At 33.8% G+C, this 24,140-nt stretch overlaps 1 protein-coding gene, 1 non-coding gene and 1 pseudogene across 4 annotated transcripts in view; 1 reads left to right on the top strand and 2 right to left on the bottom strand.

Moving 5' to 3' along the window:
- Nucleotides 1–24,140, top strand: part of Ola1 (Obg like ATPase 1) — a 148,422-nt gene that overhangs the window by 13,025 nt on the left and 111,257 nt on the right. For 2 of the 3 annotated variants that reach the window (XR_013092305.2, XM_076865797.2), the window contains exons 3-4: nt 6,782–6,925; nt 11,308–11,435. Coding sequence is in view for 2 of the 3 variants with exons in the window: in XM_076865797.2 (XP_076721912.1) it covers nt 6,782–6,925; nt 11,308–11,435 (272 nt within the window). In the remaining variant the exon portion in view is untranslated. Of the gene's footprint in view, nt 1–6,781; nt 6,926–11,307; nt 11,436–24,140 lie in introns of those variants that run through there. The other variant, XM_076865798.2, reaches the window with a different exon arrangement.
- On the bottom strand, nt 462–683 carry LOC143407471 (putative small nuclear ribonucleoprotein G-like protein 15 pseudogene; annotated as a pseudogene).
- On the bottom strand, nt 7,459–7,518 carry LOC143407641 (small nucleolar RNA SNORD75). Its single transcript, XR_013092391.1, has one exon. It is a non-coding gene; the product is annotated as a small nucleolar RNA SNORD75 (small nucleolar RNA).

The following is a 24,140-nucleotide window of genomic DNA, read 5'->3' on the forward strand; positions in this document are numbered from 1 at the left end:
CCAACTTAGATGCCCTTCAGTAGATGAATGGATAAAAAAAAAATGTAGCATGTATACACCATCTTGTATATCTAAAACTCAGTACCCATTAGACAACTCTCCGTTCTCTATCCTTCTAACCTCTGACACCACTATTCTACTTTCTGTTTCGTGATTTTGACTGCTATATATCTCATGTAAGTGATACCATACAATTCTTGTCGTTTTTTGGATAGCTTATTTTACTTAGCAAAATGTTCTCAAAGTTTATCTATGCTGTAGTATGTGACAGGATTTTCTTTCTTTTTGGGGCCCAAATAATGTTCCATTGTATGTATATCAGTTTCTTTATCCATTTTTTTTTTTTACTATTAAAAAGTTTTAAAGTTTAATATGAAAATGTGCATGACCCAATTTTTATGCCGTAGAAAAACAGGCCCTTTGAAGAGGGGACATGGATTTCTCTACTGAACAGCCATTATTTATACTTGTTCCAAAGCTTCTAACATGATACTGTTTCCTCATATATTTCCATTCCAATATTCTGTTGCCCCCTAGTTGTCATCTCCATACATTCATTTATCACAAGACTCATAAAGGGGTCAATTTTCTGAAGTATTCCTTGGACATATCTGTCCATTTAATTTCAATGATAACTTCTTGTCCGTATTTTTTTTCAGCTCAGGAGGGTGAACTTTGCTCATATTGTCTACCTGGCAGGCTCAGAGATGCTTTGAAACAGGGTTGGTGGCATCCTTCGATCCATTCATTCATCTTTTAATGGATATTTGCTTCTACTTTTTGGCTACTGTGAATAAGGCTGCAAGGAACATGTATGCATGGGTGTATAAGTATCTCTTCAAGAGATAAGGTTGCATAAGTCAGATTTATTTAATATACTAAAATATATAATTTCCAAAATAAGAGATTAAATCTTGAATAGGTGAAGCAAAGTACAGCCACTGTTTTTTATCATTACTGAAATAATTTGTATATCTCCATTCTTGTGTGAGAGGATTTAAACAGTTTTATGTACCCTTTTTTCTACTTTTAAACCTTAGTAATAACTTCAAGAGATCTAAATGTGGTGTGTGTGTGTGTGTGTGTGTGTGTGTAAGATTCTCATTTCATAAAGAACCTGTGGGCCTTAACACTTTAGGCTTTGGCCCAAACTCAAATTCTTTGCTTTTACAAGGCTTTTCTTCAGCTGGATGCTGTGGTACATACCTGTAATCTCAGCACTTTGGGAGGTAGAAGGATCATAAATTGGAGGCCAGCCTCAGCAATTTAGTGAGGACCTAAATGATTTCGTGAGAAATCATTTGTTCTCTGTCCTCTAAAATGGTAGTAACATCTACAGGCTTCATCAGATTAAGGTGAAAGATGACATTAATTTCTATTAGTATAAAGTATAAAGGACTGGGAATATAACTCAGTAGTAAAGTATCCCCAGTACTCCCCCCGGGGGGAAAAAAAAAGGTTTTCTTTAATAGATTTGAATAGATCAAATGTCTGAAGTTGTTACTGAAGTCTGTAATAATAATTCTTGCAAGTTTTTCCTTTTTCCTTCTTTCTTCCTTTTTTAACTTTTGTATACTTACAAATCTTTTGGAAGGTACAGATTACATGGGCATTATGAATTTTATTTTATTTTTATTTTTTTTTAATATTTATTTATTTATTTAGCTATTGGCGGACACAACATCTTTGTTTGTATGTGGTGCTGAGGATCGAACCCAGGCCGCACGCATGCCAGGCGAGCGCACTACCACTTGAGCCACATCCCCAGCCCGGCATTATAAATTTTAAAACATCTCAAATGAGACAACTTTTGAAAATGGAGATTTGTTTTCCAAGTTTAGTTTAAATGTATGTCAGGATTTTTTCTGCCTAGGAAGTAATGGGACTTGCCAGGCATGGTAGCGCATGCCTGTAATCTCAGCGGTTTAGGAGACTTAGGTAGGAGGATCACAGCCAGCCTCAGCAAATAATAATATGCTAAGCAACTTAGTGAGACCCTGTCTCCAAAAAAAAAAAAGCCTGGGGAAATGGCTCAGTGTTTGAGTGCTACTGAGTTCTATCCCTGGTACTCCCCTCCAGAGAAAAGGTAATGGAACTTTATTTTGCTGTATTTTACTGTGTATGTTTTAAAGGATAAACTTTTTTCTTTATTATAAAACATACTTATTTTTATCTAAGTAGATCAAAAATATTATATTTACCAATAGCCATAAATTAAAAAAAATCCCTTTAGCCTGTTTAGGATTGCATTTGACTATGGTAATAGCAATATACAGTTTTATAACTAGTCTATACGGAAATGCAGCAGCACTTAATTTTAATCCTTACATTTTGCTGGTTTTTCTCCTGCAGCATCAGCTTTCCTTTGGTATAAAGCCTAGATTTTTGTCTCTTGCTTTTGTCCACAGTAGCAAATGTCCTTAGGGTAAAAGTGGCTATAGAGGTCAAATCACTTCAAGTTTTTTTATTATCCCTTCCTCCCATATTCAGAATCTTAGCTTCTTCAAACAGATAATTTCTGAATTCTGCATTTTATGTGACTTTTTTAGTTCTAGGAGGGAATTTCTGGTTAATTGTTAGCTTTTGTATTTCACCTAGAAGCAAAAGCTTTAGCCCCCTTCTCTAATCACAGTTGGTTTGTTGAAGAAATTTGGTTGATCATCTAATAGATTTTTCTATAGTTTAGATTTTGTTGGTTGTATCCTTTAATATGTTCTTCTGTCCTCTAAAATGGTAGTAACATCTACAGGCTTCATCAGATTAAGGTGAAAGATGGCATTAATTTCTATTAGGAGTTACTACTATTTTTCCTCCTCATTTTGCAATGTTAAATGTTATTGGTGATCATTATCCAAATCTATTCCTTTTTTTAGGGGTTGCAAAATGGTAGAATTCTAATTTTTCCTCCATGATTTATTGGCTGGAATATGCCTGTAAAAAATCTTCATCAATTCTTTGGTTACTTTGAAAGTGCACTTCATATAGAAAAGGCACAATAAATATTTCAACAGGTCTTCAAAAGTGATCATTTAACATCCTTAAAGGGTAGACAGTAATAGTTTTTTATTTTTGGGTTTGTTGAAGATTATTGACAACTCATAGATTTAAACTTATTTGATTTGTTACAGTCCATTGTAGTTGTTACTCTTCTTCTTTTTTTTTTGGTTGCAATACTGGGATTGAACCCAGGACCTCATACATGCTAGGCAAGTGTTCTACCACTGAGCTATATCCCCAGCCCCTAGTTATTCTTATTGATGCTGATAATGGTCTGTCTTTGGTTGGTGGGCCTATTCAAATTGGCTCTAGATTTTTTTTTTTTTTTTTTTGAGCAAGGATTTTCCTGTTATATAAGCTGGTTTTGAACTCCTGGGCTCAAGTGATCCACCTGTCCTAGCCTCCTGAGTAGCTGAGACTATAGATGTAGAATGCTTTTAATAGGACTTTATGTCCTTTAGTAGCTTTCTTATTTCTTCTGGAAAAAGTTGTTTGAGACTTGTCTTGTATATGTATGCTTTTTTGCCATACCTGAAACTATCCTTTTCTCTAAGTCCTGATCATTTTTAATAACCATGATATTTTAAGATGTATGTGTGATGGCATATGCATGTAATAACAACTACTTTGGAGACTGAGGCAAGAGAATTTCAAGTTCAAGGCCTGCTTGGACTACTTAAACCCTGTCTCAAAATTTATGAGGGTTGGGGATGTAATACAGTGATAAAGCATTGTCCTAGCATGTGTGAAGTTCTAGGTATAATCCCCAGTACTGAAAGAAAAAAAAAACAAAAACCCAAATAACAAAATAACAAAGATCATAGTCTAAATTTGACTTCTTTTTTTAAAAAAAGTATATCTTCTCTGTGTTAATATTTTAAATTGTATTAAGCTTTACAGTATTTTTGGAAATAGATGGACTAAACCTTTATAAATATATAGAGTAGATTAAGTTAAGTATTGTGACATCTGTCTTATTAGGATTGAAATTCAAAGCCAGCCTTGTAGAAATCAGTGATTTCCTCTTAATCATCATTCCTGGAGTTTGGGTATTGTTACTAGGCTCTTAAGGTTGCTACTATGAATTCTACAGTAGTTGGTGTTATTCTATTGGTTGTTAGCTGAGTCTGAATCTAGCCCAAGGTCTTCAAAATCTGATTTCTTACCTGTATCACTTGAACATATTTAAAATATAGAGTCCTACACCAGTATATCTGCAAAGAGGCCTGATAACGTCTGCATTTATCCTTACTGACAGGCATTTAAAAGGTACTGATTTGATTGGTGGTATTCTAAATAAACAGTAATGATTTATGTGGCTATTTTATCCACATAACATTTCTACTTGACTCTGAAAGGTTTAGTCTGAAGGTGATATATGGCAGGTATAGTTAAATATTTTGTACTTAAAACATACTTCTTGCTATTAGTACTTAGATAATCCTTGATTGTTGCCTTTTGTTCAGAACTCTTTTATAGGGCTCTCAGAATTAAATAAAAAAGGGCATGGTTTGGTTTAAAAGTTCAAATGAGCTAACTGTAGTAAGTATAAATTTCTCCAGATGAATATAGGCTAATTAGATCTTATCTGAATATTTTGCCTTAAATTTTTTTTTTTTGGAAAAGAAAGTAATCATCTATAATCCCACCATGCTAACATAACAATTACACTTTTTGAGTATACTTATCAAATTTAGTCCACATGCAAACATTTTTACATAATCATGTCTAACCACAGTTAACAAGTACTGGTCTCACAATTGCCAAGTAATCCTAAATTCCTTCCTCAATTCCTATAGTTTAAACAAAACAAAACAAAAAGATTACATAACGGTGATTCTCATTCATAGTGTGACCTGTATCTAGAGCAAGGAGAAGTCACTGTGTGAATTCTCTACTGTCTCTTTTATTGATGGAATTGAAAAGTTGTATAAAGTAAAGCAGCATACCCTTAAAAATCTCATTTTGTTTTGGATTTAACTCTATAATTTTGGCACTGTCATTATTCATATTTTCAAAAATTTGGCTAGTGTTACAAATGGCAAAACAATATGAAAAAATGTTCAACATCTTTAGCAACCAGGGAAATGCAAATGAAAACTATACTAGTATTTCATCTCACTCCAGTCAGCGTTGCAATTGTCAAGAATAAAAACAAAATGCTGGCAAGGATATGGGGAAAAAGGTACACTCATCAATTTTTGGTGAAATTGCATATTAGTATAGCCAGTCTGGAAGGCAGTATTGTGATTTCTCAAAAACAAACAAACAAAAAGTATGACCAGCTATTCCATATGACCCAGCTATTCCACTCCTGGTTAGTCATTGAAAAGAATTAAAATCAGCATAGTATAGTGATACAGGCACGTCAGTATGTATAACAGCACAATTCATAATAGCCAAATTATTGAACCAACTCAGATACCTGTCAATAGATAAATGGGTTAAGAAAATGTGGTATGTAGATATATACAGCAGAGTTTTACTCAGCCATAAGGAAGAGTGAAATTGTAGCATTTGCAGTCAATGGATGGAACTGGAGAACATAATGCTAAGTGAAACAAGCCAGACTCAGAAAATCAAGGGTCATTTTTTTTTTTTTTTTAATATGTGGAAGCTAGAACAAATTAAGGGAAAGAGGGGGAGGGAAATCAGATATCATAAAGATATAGGGAAAATCAGTAGAGTAAAAGATGGTGATATAGAAAGGCAGGGAAGAGTGACCAGAAAGGAGAGGGAATGTGGAATGAATTCAACAAAATCACAGTGAATTCTACCTTTATGTATATGTATAAAGCACCAATCAAAAATAAATAAAGGAAGGAAGATCAGTAGAGTAGAGGGAGAAGAACAGAGAGGAGAGGAAGGAAAGCGTGTGGGCACTGGGAACTGAAATGGATCAAATCAAATTCCATGCATGTATGATTTTGTCATAATGAACCCAGTTATTATGTATGACTATATACTTTAAAAACTGTGGCTAGTATTAATATGAGTTCTCATCCTCTGAGCACATATATTACTTGATAAGAGTCAGATATTGAGAAAACTAGTGGCCATTTGATTTCATATTTGTGGAATTGTTTTTGATATGTTTTATATGTTGATATAAGCCATACCTTGAAAAACATTTACATTTTGACTTTTACAATTCACAATTCCAGATTTACCAGCAATCCTAATGTCCTAACAATTAGTAGGGAATATGAGCTCAGGCCTTGTAGTTCCTATGAGACAATTAGATTCCCTTTCAATTCAGAATACTTGGGAAGTGATGCCCTAACTAAGTACATACCTTTCAACATTTCATGCCAGAAAAGGTTATGTTAGATATAGAAGAAATGATGCTGGTATGGTACATTATGAAAAAAATAGATTTTGTGGTATGACATGAGACTCTTTTATCTTTTATAACAAAGATTCTTTGGGAACATTCTTTTCAAGTTTCAGATAGACTGAGATAGGAATATAATCTAATTATAAATCATGAGCTGCATCATTGTAAATTTCATTCATTTCTTTTAGTAAGATTGTATTTTTTTCTTCCTCCTCCAATCCCTGCCCCATGTTGGTTTTATAGTCCTCATAGATCTTACCTGAGCTCTGAAATTAGCACAAGATAAATTTTTCTTGGTGTTAATCTTTGAAATTGCTTTTTTTTTTTCATTTTGGGAAATCTACCTTCTTTAATGTATTAACCAATATCTTACCTGAGCTCTGAAATTAGCACGAGATAAATTTTTCTTGGTGTTAACCTTTGAATTTTTTTTTTTTTTCATTTTAGGAAATCTACCTTCTTTAATGTATTAACCAATAGTCAGGCTTCAGCAGAAAACTTCCCATTCTGCACTATCGATCCTAATGAGAGCAGAGTACCTGTGCCAGACGAAAGGTTTGACTTTCTTTGCCAGTATCACAAACCAGCAAGGTAAGAAATACTTTATGTCATTATTTATTTCATGGCCCTGTACATACTGAATAAATAAATAGATGTAATATATTCAAAGTCAAGTAGAAGGATTTTTCTTTTAAAATTTTTAATGTAGCATTGTTTTGGGTGATTATAAAAGTAATCTAGAGGTAAGAAGGAACACCCAGTTGTTAACATTGCAGTTATTATTTCCTTGGCAGTATGAAGTAGTGGAAGTAATCAGTTTGTGTTATATGATTTCGTGTCACTTAAAATTATAGTGTATGTTTATGTGCACAGGAAAACGTATGTAATGAAGATCACAAACTCATTGTTGGGTATCTCTGGGTAGTAGAATTTTTAGGTGACTTCTATGTATAGTGGTCTCTCAACATGGGGATGGGATGTGAGGAGGGATTGTTCCAGGACCCCTGCAGATACCAAAATTTCTTACTGAAATGGTGTATTTTTTGTATATAACTTATGCATATTCTCTTATATACTTTTTTAAAAAAAATGGATTAAGATTTCTTTAAATATTTTTTAACTTAAGTCTCAAAATAAAAATTTTAGAAATCCCTTCTGTCCACTACACTTACACTGTCATGACTTCTTTTTTTTTTTTTTTAATTTATTTTTTAGTTTTAGGTGGACACAATATCTTTGTTTTTAAATTTTTTTTATGAGGTACTGAGAATTGAACCCAGTGCCTCATGCATGCTAGGCAAGCGAGATACCACTTGAGCCACATCCTCAGCCCCAAACTTCTTTAAAAAAAAAAAAAAAAAATTTATTTGTGGTGTTGAGGATATATCTCAACAGTAGAGTAGTTGCCAAGCAGTGTGCGATGAGGCCCTGGGTTTGATTCCTAGCACTGTGTAAAGGGAAAAAAAGTTTTAAAATGTTATTGGTGCACTATAAGTATTCACAGTAGCAGAATTCATTGGCATATATTTGTACATTCACACCCTCCCAAATATTTTAGATATCTCTAGATTACTTACAATGCCTAATATAATGTAAATGCTATGTAAATAATTAATATTTTTTAGGCAATAATGACAAGAAAAAGAATCTTTACGCATTCAGTACAGGCACATTTCCTGCCATTCCCCAAATACTTTCCATCTTCATTGGTTGAATCTTAATGGTAGAGCACTTACCCATCATACGCAAGGCCTTGGGATCAATCTGCAGTTCTATAAAACTAACAAACAAACAAACTAACAAACAACCACAACAGAAAAGATGTTCCACACTCATATTTTCTCTGCCTTAGTCTTGGAGTTAACCATTTCTGCAAAGAGCCCTGATTCCTTTAGCAGAGAATCTTATTTGGAAACAAAGAGTCTGGATGTAGTTGTGCTTGTTGACACTACTCTTCCTATTTCTTCTCAGTGGACAGAGCTAGTAAATAAATGTGTATTCACTTACATGTATTTATATATACAGTATACCCATCCCACATATTTCTGTATTTGTATTAAAGACCACAGCTCACCTCTAATCCAGTCCTACACTATAGGGTTCTTTCTAGCTTTCTTCTTATTCATATTTATCCCTGTCATCTCTAACAATGAGAATCCTAGCTCTTGTTTTCCTCAATATATTTATACCTTTGTCTAATCCTTTCACATGTGATCATTCTCTTGATCTCACAAGGCTGCTTTCTGATTGGGCACCCATCTTACCTTGGGTGTTGGCTACTGGCGGGCTGTTCTTGTACCTTCCCTGGACAAGCTTCAGTTGACATCAGGCTGCCTTCATTTCCCTCTTGACTCCCTCTTTGTGTCCCTAGCCCAGTAGACTGGTCATATAACATTGCTAAAAGTTTTCAGTAACTTGAGGAGAATACAACAACAATAAAGCTCTTGAACTTCAAATTTGTTGAAATTTTAGGCAGCAATGGTATTAATTTCTTAAAATTTTCCTTTACTAAGAAACATTGATTAAATGTCCTCAGGGAAATAAAAAGATAATTTTGGCCTCTTTGTGCTTAGGCAAAAAGAAAAAGAGAACCAATTATTCATAGTATTTCTTCTTCCTACCCCAAACGTCTCTGTTATTAGCAGACCCTCATCTTTTGTGTGTTTGTTTTTTGTTTTAAATAAAAGAAAAATTCTACTTAGAAGTATCATTTAGACTTTTTCTCTTGAAGCAAAATTTATAAATGTTTTAGTGTTTTGCTAATTACAGTAAAATAATTAAAAGATTTTAAATATTATTTTAGTCTTAGAATTTCATAAAATCTAAAATATTGTTTTTCTCAGTCATTAGATCATTGGTATAACATATTAGAAATCCTTGAATTTGAGATATTGTGTTAGAAGTTAAACTTTTATCCTGTATCTAAGTCAAGAGTCAGAATAAAGAAACAAACTTTCCTTCCTTCCTTCCTACCCTCCGCCCTTCCCCCGACTTCTTTCACTGGGGATTGAACCCAGGGACACTTTAGCACTGAAATATGTCCCTAGCCCATTTTGTTTTTATAAAGGCTCTTGCTCAGTTACAGAGGCTGGCCTTGAACTTGCAGTCTTCTGTTTCAGATTCTGGAGTGCTGGAATTACAGGCGTGTGCCACTGCATTGTCTTAAGAAACAAATTTTTTATTAGGAAATAGAATCTCAGAGCTAGAAATCTTCTTGTCTAGCTTCCTCATAAAGAGAAACTTGAAACCCAGAAAGATCAAATAATTTGCCTCAAGGCAAGCTTAATAGTTAATGTCAACTAGGAATAGAATTTAGAACTTTTTACTTAAAATCCAATGCTTTTCCAGCCATATGCATGCTACTGTACTTCATATTTATCCTATTGAATAAATGAATGAATAAACAACCATACTTAGAAATATTGTCATTTAGGATGAGTTTGGTTGCTCTTAACATATTATTTATTGAATTAGTAACAGGTAGTATGACATAAAGCTCAGTGGTATCATCAAGGGCTTCAATTCTTTTCCCTTTCTATTCTCTTCATCAGCTTGATCATAAGGTTGCCTTCTCTGTGTTCAGAAGATGTCTCTCAACTCTTGGGACTGTATACTCTCTCACTTGTGTTAAGAGTGAAAGAAAGAATTGCTTCTAGAAATTCTCAGGAGACTGATGAACTTCTATTGAAGAACCTCTTTTAACTCCTCATGACAAACCTCTCCACAAATCTTGTAAGGCAAATAGGGCAAGACAAAGGTCCTAGAATAACTGGTTTTGTCTAGGAATGAGATTAAATGGTTTATAATAGGTCTGCACTTTATGCTTCTAGAATTAGGGATATAGCAAGCTTCTTCAAAGCTCTGGACTACATTGTAGTTACCAAGAGAAGGGGCAGTAGATGTTGGAGAGGGAAACACACTATCCAACTTTAAAAGATAACCACATTTTTATATTTTCAGTGGATTTGCTGGTAACAATTATCAAGTGATTACTATTTGTAATAATTTTTATAGGATAATTATTTTGAAATGATTTCTTTTTCATGTAGATAATAGTTTTGTCTTTTGTGGAAATTTTATGTTGTAGTTTATCAAGGAATGAAATTGACATTATATCATATATCTTTGTCACAGGACATTGAAGTAACTTTTATTTGCTCATATGCTTGAATCTCCATTTTTAAATGGCAAACTGATTTTTTAGTTGGTTTCTACCTTGTGTTAACTGTGCCTTTAATTGGCAAAGCAAAAGTTATTTTGTATATACATCTAATTCTCTTGCTGTTATTAACTAGTTCATTATAATTCTGATAACTAGTTTTCATCATTACATTTATTTTTTGACTGTATAGCCTATGTGGTGATTAAATTCAAACTCAGCCTGTTTGTCACTACTAGTTGAATGATACAATAAATTTCCTAACTCCCGTTAAGACACAATTTCCTTATCTGCAAAGTGGGTTTAATAGTAGCATAGCACCTAACTTATAGAGTTGTTTTGAACTTCAAAATGGAATTATACATGTAAAGTTTTTAGTTTAGTACCTGACACCAAGTAAGTTGGCTCATTTTTTATGATTAACTTGCCTTGTTTATGTATACTCTTGAAGCATTCTCCACTGCTTTTGTGTGTGTGTGTGTGTGTGTGTGTGTGTGTGTGTGTTTGTGTGTGCGCATGTGCCAACAGAACTTTCAGTAAAATTACCAATAATTAATCTCAAATGATACAATAAGAAAATCTATTCCGCTTTCATTTTATTCCTCATTTTCCTAGGTAAGAAAGGCTCATGTATTAAAAGGTTATTTCTTATTTTTTTTTTTTGTGGGAAGGGTATTCATTTATCATCATTATTGAGTACCTTCTAAACCTTGTTCTATCAAGGAAAGAATTTATGAAATATATTGGTAATTAATTTGCTTGATAAACAGGCTCTTAGAACTGTTTTATGATGAAACCATCTTTTGTATTTCAGCAAAATTCCTGCCTTTCTAAATGTAGTAGATATTGCTGGCCTTGTGAAAGGAGCTCACAATGGGCAGGGCCTGGGAAATGCCTTTTTATCTCATATTAGTGCCTGTGATGGGATCTTTCATCTAACACGTAAGTATGGTTGTTTATTCATTCATTGATTTCATTTAAGCTTGGTGTTTTATTTCCATTATTACTTTTAAAAAATTAGAAATGACTGATTAGTAGAAGATTGCTTGGCTGTGCAGGATGAGTCATGGATTAATATGTAATTTTAATGTCACTTAGTATCATCTGCACTTGTGAAGACTTAATTCCATAGTGAGTGTATGCTATTCTGATATGATATTTTAGTTGAATTTTATTCCCTGTTCTGGATTAAAGTTGTTGAAAAGTGTCTTTGAGGAATTAACTCTGTAAAGTGTAAAGACATTTTGAAATTTTCTTTTTTCTTTGAGTATTGAGTTCAGGATCTTATGCATGCTCAGCAAGTGCTCTATCACTGAGTTACACCTGTAGCCCTGAAATTTTCTTAAGCTGTGGTGGAACTTTTCTGCACTTGTAAACTTTTCCATGTGTCGAGAAGGCAGAACTGATAGAGAATGGGATTCTAATTATTTCAGAGGAGAGAAAGGCACCCTTATGAGTAATTAAAAGATTAAGGAGAAACTGTATATCAGCCAGTCATTATGGAGAGTGGGATATAATATAAAAAGAGAAAACATGTAGAACCTTGGGTTGACTTGAGTTCTTTTGACTGCAAAATTGAACCAAGGACATAGAATTCTTGGGCAAAATAGATGGGTTTAGGTTAAGGCTCAGGTCAAGACTGCATTTTATAATAATCTATTATAATGACCAAATTAATGCAAACAAGGAAAGCAAAAGTTAGAGGTAGGTTCCAGCTATGGTCTGGTTCAGTGATTTTGTTTGTTACTGGTTCATAACTAGGTAATTATAGTAATTGGGAATGAGCATTTAGAAAGATTTGTGGCATTTTGATTAATTTTTTAAAAGTTTGAATCAAATAATTAAAAAGTTGTGCCAATTTTTTTTGTATGTCTTTAAAATTTTCATTTGCCTACAAAAAGTCATTTTATAGTATTTTACAAAAACTCACCACAGATAATTTGAGAAGCACTGATTCAAATGGCTACCTATTGGTTAAATGTATGCAGAGACCTTCTGGCAAAGAATGAGTTTGGTAGAGGAAGAGAAATTCAGTTATGTTGAGAAGTGAACCTAAAACCTGAACATAGGCCTTTTATGTTTTTCCACTGGTTCTGGTGACTAATGTGAGGATTTAAAGACAAGGTGGAGTCAAAATGACTCCAGGGTTTTTGGACTGTATTACTTGAAAGAATCATGATCCCCTTTTAGAGATGTTAAGTATAGAAGGAGCAGCAAGTATTGAGAAGAGATGGTGGGTTCTATTTGGGACATTATTTAAAATTTTTGTACTTGAGATATATAGAAGTAGGATTGGTGAGGCAATTGTGAGAAAAGATGGCGACAAGAGAACCAATGACTTGAATATAAAAGGAATTGAATTTTTGTATGGAATAGAACTGAAAATAGAGTCAAATAGGAGAGGTTTAAAAAATGAAACATTCATTGATTTGTAGCAAATGTGAACTAATTACGTATAGCATGAAGCTGCAATATTTAAGTTTTTCTACACATAGTAATGTGAATTTTAAGGTAATTATGCTGAGTGGAAGAAGGCAGTCTGAAAAAAGAAGGGAGGGGGGCAGGGGGTTGGAAAGACAGTGGAATGAGATGGACATCATTACCCCATTACCCCAAATACATGTATGAGGACAAGAATGGTGTGACTCTACTTTGAGTACAACCAGAGACATGAAAAATTGTGCTCTCTATGTGTACTATGAATTGAAATGCATTCTGCTGTTATATATAACAAATTAGAATAAATAAATAAAAATTTTTAAAGTAAACAAAAAAGGAGAAAAAAGATTTTGTCCACTGGGTGCAGTGGCACACACCTGTAATCCCAACGCTTTGAGACTGAGACAGGAGGGTGGAGAGTTCAAAGCTAGCCTCAGCAATGATAAGTTGCTAAGCAACTCAGTGAGTCCCTGTCTCTAAATGAAATACAAAATAGGGCTGGGGTTGTGGCTTCAATCTCTGGTAACCCCCCCTAAAACAAACAAACAAACAATAAATAAATAAATATCGATCATATGATGGATGGCTTGAGGTGTAGTTCAATAGTTCAAAAGCATGTTGTTTAGCATGCATAAGAATGTGAATTTGATCCTCAGCACCGCAAACAAACAAATATCATTTTTTAAGTTCAGGAATGTGCATTTTATTTTTATAAATTATCCATTAGTTGTACATTTTTGGTGCACAGTTCTATGACTTTTAACATATATACAGATTGGTGAAACTATCATAACAATTACTTTCATCATCCCCCAAAATTCCCTTATGCCATTCCACTCCCATGCTGTTCCTACCCTTAAACCTGGTAACTGCTTTTCTCTTCTGTTACTGTATTTTTTTTTCTTTTTGAGAATGGTACATAGATGAAATAATAAAAGTGCATTTTTTGTTTAGTTTTGAAAAAAATATTTACGGATGAAATCTAATGGTGTTATTAGCATATTAATATCTCTGGGCCCATCCAGACATGTTTCTGGGTCCTAGAAGGAGGTAACTGTTTTTTTTCCAGTGTGCTGGAGATGGAGCCAAGGGTCTGGTGCATGTAGGCAAATGCTTTCCTACTGAACAAAATTTTGTTAGACCCCCAGCCCTTTGTCTTTAAACATCGAAAATTTTTTTTCACTTTTTTTTTTTTTTCCTTTAAATACAGGTTGGATATCCCTTGTTTGAAATGCTTGAGACAAGAAGTACTTTGGATTTTGTATTTTTTCAGATTTTGGAATGTTTACATATACCTAATGAAATATTTGTTGATGGGACCCAAACTTAAGCATAGAATTCATTGATGTGTCGTATATACTCTGTATGCATATCCCGATAGTAATTTAAAAAAAAAAATACTTATTTTTTAGTTGTAGTTGGACACAATACCTTTATTTTATTTATTTATTTTTATGTGGTGCTGAGGATTGAACCCAGGGCCTCACACGTGCTAGGTGAGTGCTCTACTGCTGAGCCACAACCCCAACCATGATGGTAATTTTATACAGTATTTTTAGCGTGTCTGTGACCTGTCACATGAAGTCAGATGCGAGTTTTTTACTTGTGGTGTTATATCAGTGCTCAAAAATTTAAGATTTTACAGGATTTTGGATTTTAAATTTTTTGGATTAGTTGTGTTCAACTTTTGTTGATTTTTTTTTTTCACCCTCCAAAGTTTACCTTTTTAAAATTCTGTCTTAAATCAGAGTAAGTCTTGAACTAATAGAGTTCCCTATATCTAAAACATGTAAAATGCCTGGAAAATATAAAATGTAATAAAAAGGGTAAGATTTTTGTGCTTGTCAAACTTTCTACCTACGACCTTCACCACAAGGAATGAGGAACATCAGGGCTTTTGGTAAATGGTGTAATTTCCTATACGTAGCTTTAAGCAAAAGTTTTTGAAATTTCATACTTACTTTCTTTTTTTCTTCCAGCAGTATGAAGTCCCCAGTTTGAGAGGCAGCATCTTATGTTAAGATATAAATACCCTAGACTTATTCAAAAGCCGATTTGACTAAATAACTAGGTGCAACTGATAATAATAATGACTTTATACCATTCTGCTTACTTAATAGTTTTTCAGATTGTTATGTCTTGATGGTAGAAACATAGTGAGGTATATAGGCCTTACTATTATCCTTATTTTTAGGTGACAGAACCAAAGCTTTGAGAGGGAAAATCATTTGTCCAAGTTGCATAGCTAAAAGATGGTAGTTCCTGTGATTAAACCAACTTGATATGACTTCAGTCTTTCCTGCCACATTCTTTCTGTTACAGCATAGCATTAACTGCAACTCTGTTGTCCAGCCTCTGGAAGAAATAATGTTTAAGGTAAAACTGACAATGCAGGACGAAAAGTAGCTAATTTTTTAAGGGTTAAAATAGCTTGCTTACATTTATTTATTTCTCTTACTATAACTTGATAGTTTATAACTGTTTAAATTTATATGATACAAAGTGATATGATTTGTGAATGTAATGTAGAATCATGAAATCAAAGTAAATCACACATTCCATCACCTCAAGTACTTAACAATTTTTCTGGGAAGGACATTTGAAACTTACTCTTGTAGCAATTTTGAAACGCTTAATATTATTAACTGTATTTACCATGCTGTGCAATAGAACTAAAACATAACACATACCCCCACCACACACACACCCATATTTCTTCAATTTCAATGAGATTGATGATCATCTCTCCATTCCTCCAACTTCCAGCCTCTGTAATCACCATTCTACTCTCTACTTTGACTCTTGATGCCTATGTCAGCTCCATGGAACTAAATTGGGATTATTTGGTTACATTACAATGTTTGCATGATCCTATAAGTACTATCTGGGTAGAATTTTTTTTTTTCAGTTATTTTTATTTCTGAATGAAACACTTGAGATTTGATAATTCTGTCAAGTAGAAAGTCAGTAAAGGTGCTGGGGTCATGGCTCAGAGGTAGAGTGCTCGCCTCCCATGTGTGAAGCCCTAGGTTCAATCCTCAGCACCACATATAAATAAATAAAAATAAAGATATTGAAAATATATTTTAAAAAAAGAAAGTCAGTAAAGGATTTTGATGGATTTCTTGCATTTAGAATGTATTCTTTTTGATTTGTTTTGTCTCTATTTACCTAAGAAGATACTGGGTCTTTAAGAACTCATATTAGGGATGGGGATGTAGGTTAATGGTAGAGCCTTTGCATAGATGTACAAGGTCCTGGGTTTGATTCCCAGTATTGTAAAGAAATATTTTTCCCGTGTTTATAAAAACACTGAAAATTAATATTCCAAAGATTATTTAATGGATTAAATTGCTTTTAAAAACAAAATAAATGCACATTATACTTACGATGCATTATTATTATGGAAGATTTTATTGTCATGAAATTGTTTTAAAAAGCTAAATACCAGATTCACTTTAAAAATTTTTTGAGGTTAATTATCCACATTTTTCCTTCAGGTTATATTTTACATAAGCCGAGTAAAATTTTAAAATAAAAAAAAAATTGTCTAAACCTTTATTCACTTTGAAGCAGAAATTCAAGTGTATTGTGACGTTCAGGATATATATACATACATATACATATACATATATATATATACATATATACATACACACACACACACACACACACTCTTTCTTTTCCTTTTCTTTCCTTTCCTTTCCTTTCCTTTCCTTTCCTTTCCTTTCCTTTCCTTTCCTTTCCTTTCCTTTCCTTTCCTTTCCTTTCCTTTCCTTTCCCCTCACTCCCTCCCTCCTTCCCCCCTTCCTTCTTTCTTTTTTTGGTACCAGGGATTGAAACCAAAAGTACTTAACCACTGAGCAACATGCCCAGCCCTTTTCTATTTTTTATTTTGAGACAGGGTTTTCTAAGTTGCTTAAGGCCTTACTAAGTTGCTGAGACTGGCTTTGAACTCATAATCCTCCTGTGTCAGCTTCCTGAGCTACTGGGATTACAGGTGTGTGCCATCATTCCTGGTCAGGATATATTTTTTAAAGTAATCTCTTAAAAGTTAGTAACTGTTCAGGAACTGGGGTATAGCCCAGTGAAGGCTTGGGTTCAATCTCCAGCGCCACCCCCCCCCCCAAAAAAAAAAAAAAACCGATTTAAATGTTATTAAAAAGAATAATGGGGGAAAAATCTAATCATATTAGTACAATACAATTATTTTTTATATTTTCAACCTGGTCCTTAAAGTGGAATATGTATGGGTTTATAATCAAACCTGAGAATAAAAAAAATCAGTTCTCAATTGCTAGGTATGTAACTATGAAAAAAATAATACCGCGTCTCTGAACCTCAGTTTTCTCAATTACAGATGATACAGCTAATGAATATTTATATATAGACCTTTTGTGTACTACAAGGTGAAAGGATATAAAATATACATTTAGAATTCTATCAGATTCATCCCAACCTCACTCTCCATCTCTGTGTGAATATTAATTTTTTATTAATTATTTATTGTTTTTTGAATAATTTTAGGTACATCACACATTGGAATAGATAAAACTAGGTTCAGAAAAATGTATCTGATGTAGTATTGGGGTACAGATTGAGAAATATTGTTCCTGCTTGCATGCTTACTCCTCTGTTTTACTTTCATAAGTGATGAAACACCATCAGTTTCCTTTGTTTTCTTCTGGAATAGCATTAGGCACATTTTCTTTAATGGGCTAGATAGTAAATATTTTGCTCCATGAAATGTTTTGTGTGTGTGTTTTTGTGTATACATAGGTGTTTACAATGTTTTAAAAATGTAAAAATCCTTCTTTGCTATAGGATCATTCAAAAATAGGCCATAAGTTCTTAGTTTGCTGATCCTTTTTCTAGATTTTCTTTGTGCAATACAGACACATGGGCATATATTGATTCTAAGTATTATCTTTGTTGAAAATATTGATCAGTTTTTTCCGTTGATTTCTTCTACTCCTTTTGTACTTGGGAGTTCTTATTCTCCCTAAGGTCAAAGTCAAATATTATTAACTGAATTTCTTTTAAAAAAGTATTACTGGTTTCTTCTAGTGTATTTTCCTATATTTTTATTGAGATATATAATATATTAGAATGGGGAAAAAATGCACAGACCTAAAGTATACATCAGGATGCATTTATACACATGTTTGTGCACCAGGTAGATCAAGATACAGAACATTTCTGCCACCCTTTCCAGGGTAATCACTATTCTGACTTCTATCATGTTCAGTTAGTTTTGTTTGTTCTTAAACGTCACATAAATGTATGTTCTGTATTCTTTTGTGCTTCCTTCTTAGTTTCAACATAATATCCAAGAGTATTTTGTATATTGGTAGTGATAATTTGGAATTTTGTTAAGTCAGAAACTTGGATTTTTATCCTTTTTTGAGGTTAATATTCAGAAAGTTGAAGTTGCTAGAAGCAACTCCATATTGTCATATACAGTAGATTTGAGTGGGAAGAAATTTGGGGGCAGAAAAAAATGGCAGGTTTTTAAAGTATTTCATGGAGGATATAATAAGAGCTGGATTTCAAAAAACAGTAATACTAGAGGGAAAAAGTTAGTTTGAAAGACTTTATGAAAAAGGCATATGACTTAATGATTAACTTTTCTTTTATCTTTAACAAATTGAATTCTTCTCAGATAAGTGTTTATCAAAGATTTAATGCAAAATAGGCAATAGGGCTGGGGATATAGCTCAGTTGGTAGAGTGTTTGCCTTGCATTCACAAGGCTCTGCGTTCAATCCCCAGCACCACCAAAAAAAAAAAAAAAAAAAAAAAAATCCAAAATAAGGAAACAGCTACCATGTTATGGGAAGCAGATTGTTTTTAAATTCGTACATACAGTAAGTTTTAAAAAAAATAGATGTCTTATTTTAAAAATGATATATTTTTTCCTCTAGGGTTTAGTGAGCCAGTAGGACTTGTTTTCATCAATTTTTTAATTAAATTATTCTAATTTGTTATACATGATGGCAGGATGTAATTCATTTCATATTACACATATAGAGCACAATTTTTCAAGTCACTGATTGCACAAAATATTTTCACACTACTCATGTCTTTATACATGTACTTAGGGTAATGATGTCTAACTTATTCCACTAGCATTCCTATCCCCTTTCCCCCTCCCTTTCTCTCCCTCCCCTTTTCTCCATCTAATGTTCCTCCATTCCTCCCATGCTTCCTACACCCATAGCTATTATGAGTCAGCATCCTCATATCAAAGACAACATTCGGCCTTTGGTTTTGGGGGATTGGCTTGCTTCGCTTAGCATTATATTCTCCAACTTCATCCATTTACCTGCAAATGCCATGATTTTATTCTCTTTTAATGCTGAGTAATGTTTCATCATGTATATATATATACGAAAGTTTTCCTATCAATTCATCTATTGAAGGGCATCTAGAGGTTGGTTCCATAATTTAGCTATGGTGACTTGTGCTATATGGCTGTGTCCCTGTAGCATACTGTTTTTAAGTCCTTTGGGTATAGTCCGAGGAGAGGGATAACTGGGTCAAATGGTGGTTCCATTCCAAGTTTTCCAAGGAATCTCCATACTGCTTTCCAGATTGGCTGCACCCATTTGCAGTCCCACCAGCAATATATGATTGTGTCTTTTCCCCCCACATCCTCACCAACACTTATAGTTGTTTGTATTCTTGATGGCTGCCATCTGACTGGAGTGAGATGAAATCTTAGAGTAGTTTTGATTTGCATTTCTCTAACTTCTCTAATTCTTCAACATTTTTTCATAGGTTTGTTGGTTGATTGTATATTCTCTTCTGAGAAGTGTCTGTTCAGTTCCTTGGCCCATTTATTGATTGGGTTATTTGTGTTTTGGTGTTAAGGTTTTTGAGTGCTTTATATATCCTAGAGATTAGTACTCTATCTGATGTGCTTGTGGTAAAGATTTGCTCCCATTCTCTAGGCTCTCTGTTCACCTCACTGATTGATTGTTTTGCTGAGAAGAAGCTTTTTAGTTTGGATCCATCCCATTTATGGATCCTTGGTTTTAATTCTTGCACTACAGGAGTCTTATTAAGGAAGTTGGGGCCAAATGCGACATGATGGAGATTGGGCCTACTTTTTCTTCCAATAAGTGCACGATCTCAGGTCTAATTCCTAGGTCTTTGATCCACTTTGAGTTGAGTTTTGTGCAGAGTGAGAAATAGAGGTTTAATTTCATTTTGTTATATGTGGTTTTCTAGTTTTCCCAGCACCATTTGAAGAGGCTATCTTTTCTCCAATGTATGTTTTTGGTGCCTTTGTCTAATATTAAAGATAACTGTAATTATGTGGGTTAGTCTCTGTGTCCTCTATCCTGTAGCATTGTTCTACAGGTCTATTTTGGTGCCAATACCATGCTGTTTTTGTTACTATTGCTCTGTAGTATAGTTTAAGGTCTGGAATAGTAATGCCACCAGCTTCACTCTTCTTGCTAAGGACTGCTTTGGCTATTCTGGGTCTCTTATTTTTCCAGATGAATTTCATGATTGCTTTTTCTATTTCTATGAGGAATATCATTGGGATTTTGATTGGGATTGCATTAAATCTGTATAGTGCTTTTGGTGGTATGGTCATTTTGACAATATTAATTCTGCCTCTCCAAGAACAAAGTATATCTTTCCATCTTTTAAGGTCTTCTTTAATTTCATTCTTTAGCGTGTTGTAGTTTTCATTGTAGAGTTCTTTCACTTCTTTCATTAAGTTTATTCCTAAGTATTTTATTTTATTTTATTTTCTGATGCTATTGTAAATGGGGTGGTTTTCCTAGTTTCTCTTTTAGAGGATTTGTCACTGATGTACAGGATTTGTCACTGATGTACAGAAATGCCTTTGATTTATGGGTGTTTATTTATTTTTAAAAAATATTTTAGTTGTAGATGGCACAATATCTTTTTTTATTTTTATGTGGTGCTGAGGATTGAACCCGGGTCCTGCCCGTGCTAGGCGAGCGCTCTACTGCTTTATTTTATTTATTTATGTTTATGTGGTGCTGAGGATTGAACCCAGTGCCTCACACATGCTAGGCAAGTGCTCTACCACTGAGCCACAACCCCAGCCCCAAGGGTGTCGATTTTATATCCAGCTACTTTGCTGAATTCATTTATTAGTTCTAGGAGATTTCTGGTGGAATGTTTTGGTTCTTCTAGGTATAGAATCATATCATTTGTAAATAGTTATAATTTAAGTTCTTCTTTTTAAATTATCACTGTTTTTATCAATTTTTAGAAGCAATATAACTTCCTATTGTTAGATTTTTAAAGCTTTGAACATGATGAGCTTATTGAATTCACTGATTTCTTTGCTTTGTAGAGCTTGACCTTAGAAGTTTTAAAATTATATTTCAAGAAGAAGCTAAGACATTTGTGTATTCTCTGAAGGACTGGACCTTTGGCAGGATTAGTCTATCTAGTGACAGCTATTTATAGATAATACTTGTTAAAGATTCTCAGTAGTACTTAGAAATATGACTTTATGGGCTAGTAACAAGAGTTCTGCTTTCTGAGGTAAGGGATAGTTTTGTTCCCAATTTAGAGACACATATGGGAGGTTCTCTTATATGGAACTGTTAACTATATACAAAGTGTATAATTACTTATAATTTTAGAGGACAAAATTTCAAATGCAGCTTGATTTTTTTCAGCTAAGATAGTATGTATGTATGTGTGTATGATGGTGGAGGTGATTTTGGGAAGAGGAAATACTGCCTGTACTTTGTATTCACCAGTTGCTTTTTATAGTTAAAATTTCTGCCTATGGACTTATTTTTGTGTGAAATTTCAACTTCTTGTATTATTTTGCCTTGCTGATTTCTAAAAGGAATTTTAACTCTCCAAAAGACAGACATTAAAACAACCAAGAAAATGATGAGAGCCAAGAAAAAGTAAAAATTAAAGAGGTAGATTAATAGTCAGGAGCCTAAATATTAGACTGTGCCAAATGAAATATTGAAATCAGGAATAAATCTTACTGCTGAGCATCACAGTAGTCAAGACAAGGAGAGAAATTATGAGTTGTGTCTTTTCTTTCTTTCTTTCTTTTTTTTTTTTTTTAAAAAAAAACCAATAATCAGTGGGAGGTTTGGAAGTACAAATAAATCTAGGGCTAGTACAGACACTTAAAGAGACTACATTGTGACTTTGCTGCAGTGTCTTCCTTAGACTAGCTTTCGTCCTCATGGTCACAATAGATCTTCTAATACTAGGTTTGGATCTGCTTGCAAGGTGAGAAGTAGGAAGAAAAGAACCAAATGTGGAATGAAGAATCTTGATAAGAAGGACCATTTTTTAAGAAACCCACACAATGGCCTCTGCTTATTTTTCAATGGCCAGGAATAAGAATGTGGACAGTACTAACTGCAAGAAAATCTGGAAGAGATTTTTCAAAATATCACGTCTTACTAATCTGAAATTTGGATTCTTTTGCTATAGAAGATAAGGGTGTACTGGGGAAGCCCCTAGAAGTCTGTATCATTCTTGTCTGGAGACCAGGCCACAAACATACCAATGGATCCATGTGATTGTGTCTTCATGATTTGGTCATATTGCATTTGAAATCAAATACCAGTAATAGGTACTATAAAATACCCATGTTATCCAGTATGTAACACAATTGTAAATTTGCCATTGGTCAAGTAAGTTATCGAAAAGGAAATTAGGCGTATCAAGAATGAATCTGGGATCAAGAAATCCTCTTTTCTTACCCTCTATAGTAAAAATATTATTTTACAAACTTTTTGAGATGAGGCCTAAGGGTTATTTAGAGGAGAATTACCTTAAATATAAAGACTAGAAATTACTGAGCTTAGGGTCTGTTTTCTTGACAAAGGACTGATAAGTGTGTTTGTATAATCACTGGAAAATAACACTAGGGTTTCTCTCCCAGTGAGAATTCTTATATACGCAAGTGAGAGGACTATGATTGACATCATTTACACATAGGGATATATAGTAATATTAAGTTTTCATATATTTCTTCAAATAGCTATTGATTTAAAAATATTTTGAAAAGAAATTTCTGCTAGTTTGGGTGCTCACAATAAGTGTGATTATTCTCAATCTCAGCAATATTGGCATTTTAGGGAAGCTCATTCTTTGATGTGGGAGGGGCTTATGTATACTGCAGGACATTTGGCACCATCCCTGATGTCTTTCTATTACATGCCAATAGCACCTCCCATCAAAAACCAAAAATGTCTCCAGACATTGCCAAATGTTCCCTGGGGAGCAAAACTGTTCACACTTGAGGACCACTGCTGTGGACCTATACTATTAGCTTTTATGTATTTATTTTTAATCAGCACTGACCAATGGAAATATAAGGTATAAATGTGAGCTACATATGTTAAAATTTCTGATAGTTTTATTTAAAAAGTAAGAAGAAACAGTTGAAATCAATCTTAATAATATATTAAATTAACCTAATCACAATATTTTCAAAGTGTGATCAATATGAAAAATTGAAATAATTTACTTTTTTGGTATTATGTCTTTGAAATCTGATGTGTGTTTTATACTTTGAGCACATCTTGGTTTAGACTGGCTACATTTCAAGTACTTATTAATAACTTAATACTACTTAATAGCATGTGGCTCGTGGTTTCAGTATGGGATAGCCTGGCTATAGAATTGAGTTGTAGAGAGTGATGGGTGACTTGTTTTTCTTTAGGGTTTTAATAGGTGAATGCATTGCAGGGTGTGTGGTGGCATTTTCCCCTATAGTCCTACCTACTCTGGAGGGTAAGACAAGAAGATTGCTTAATCCCAATTTTAGATATACAAAAACGACTTAAAATTATTAAGAATTGTGCATTAAAACAATGAGAGGGACTAGGGATGTAGCTCAGTGGTAGAGCATTTGCCTGGCATATGCGAGGCCCTGTATTCCCAGCACCACCCCCTACACACACACACACACACACACACACACACACACACACGGTGGGGGTGGGATGGCAGGGGTGGAAAGCAAGACACAGTAGTGCAAGCCATAATCCCAGTGACTCTAAAGGCTGAGATAGGAAGGTCACAAGCTTGAGACCATCCTCCACAACTTAGCACGACCCTATCTCAAAATTAAAAATAAAAGGACTGGGGATGTAGCTCAGTGGTAGAGTACCCCTTACTTTGGCTTAGAATGTTGTAATGTCAGAGTTATCGGTAATCTTTTTCTGTTTCTGTA

The sequence above is a fragment of the Callospermophilus lateralis genome, chromosome 9 (assembly GCF_048772815.1).
Source record: "Callospermophilus lateralis isolate mCalLat2 chromosome 9, mCalLat2.hap1, whole genome shotgun sequence".
NCBI lineage: Eukaryota > Metazoa > Chordata > Mammalia > Rodentia > Sciuridae > Callospermophilus > Callospermophilus lateralis.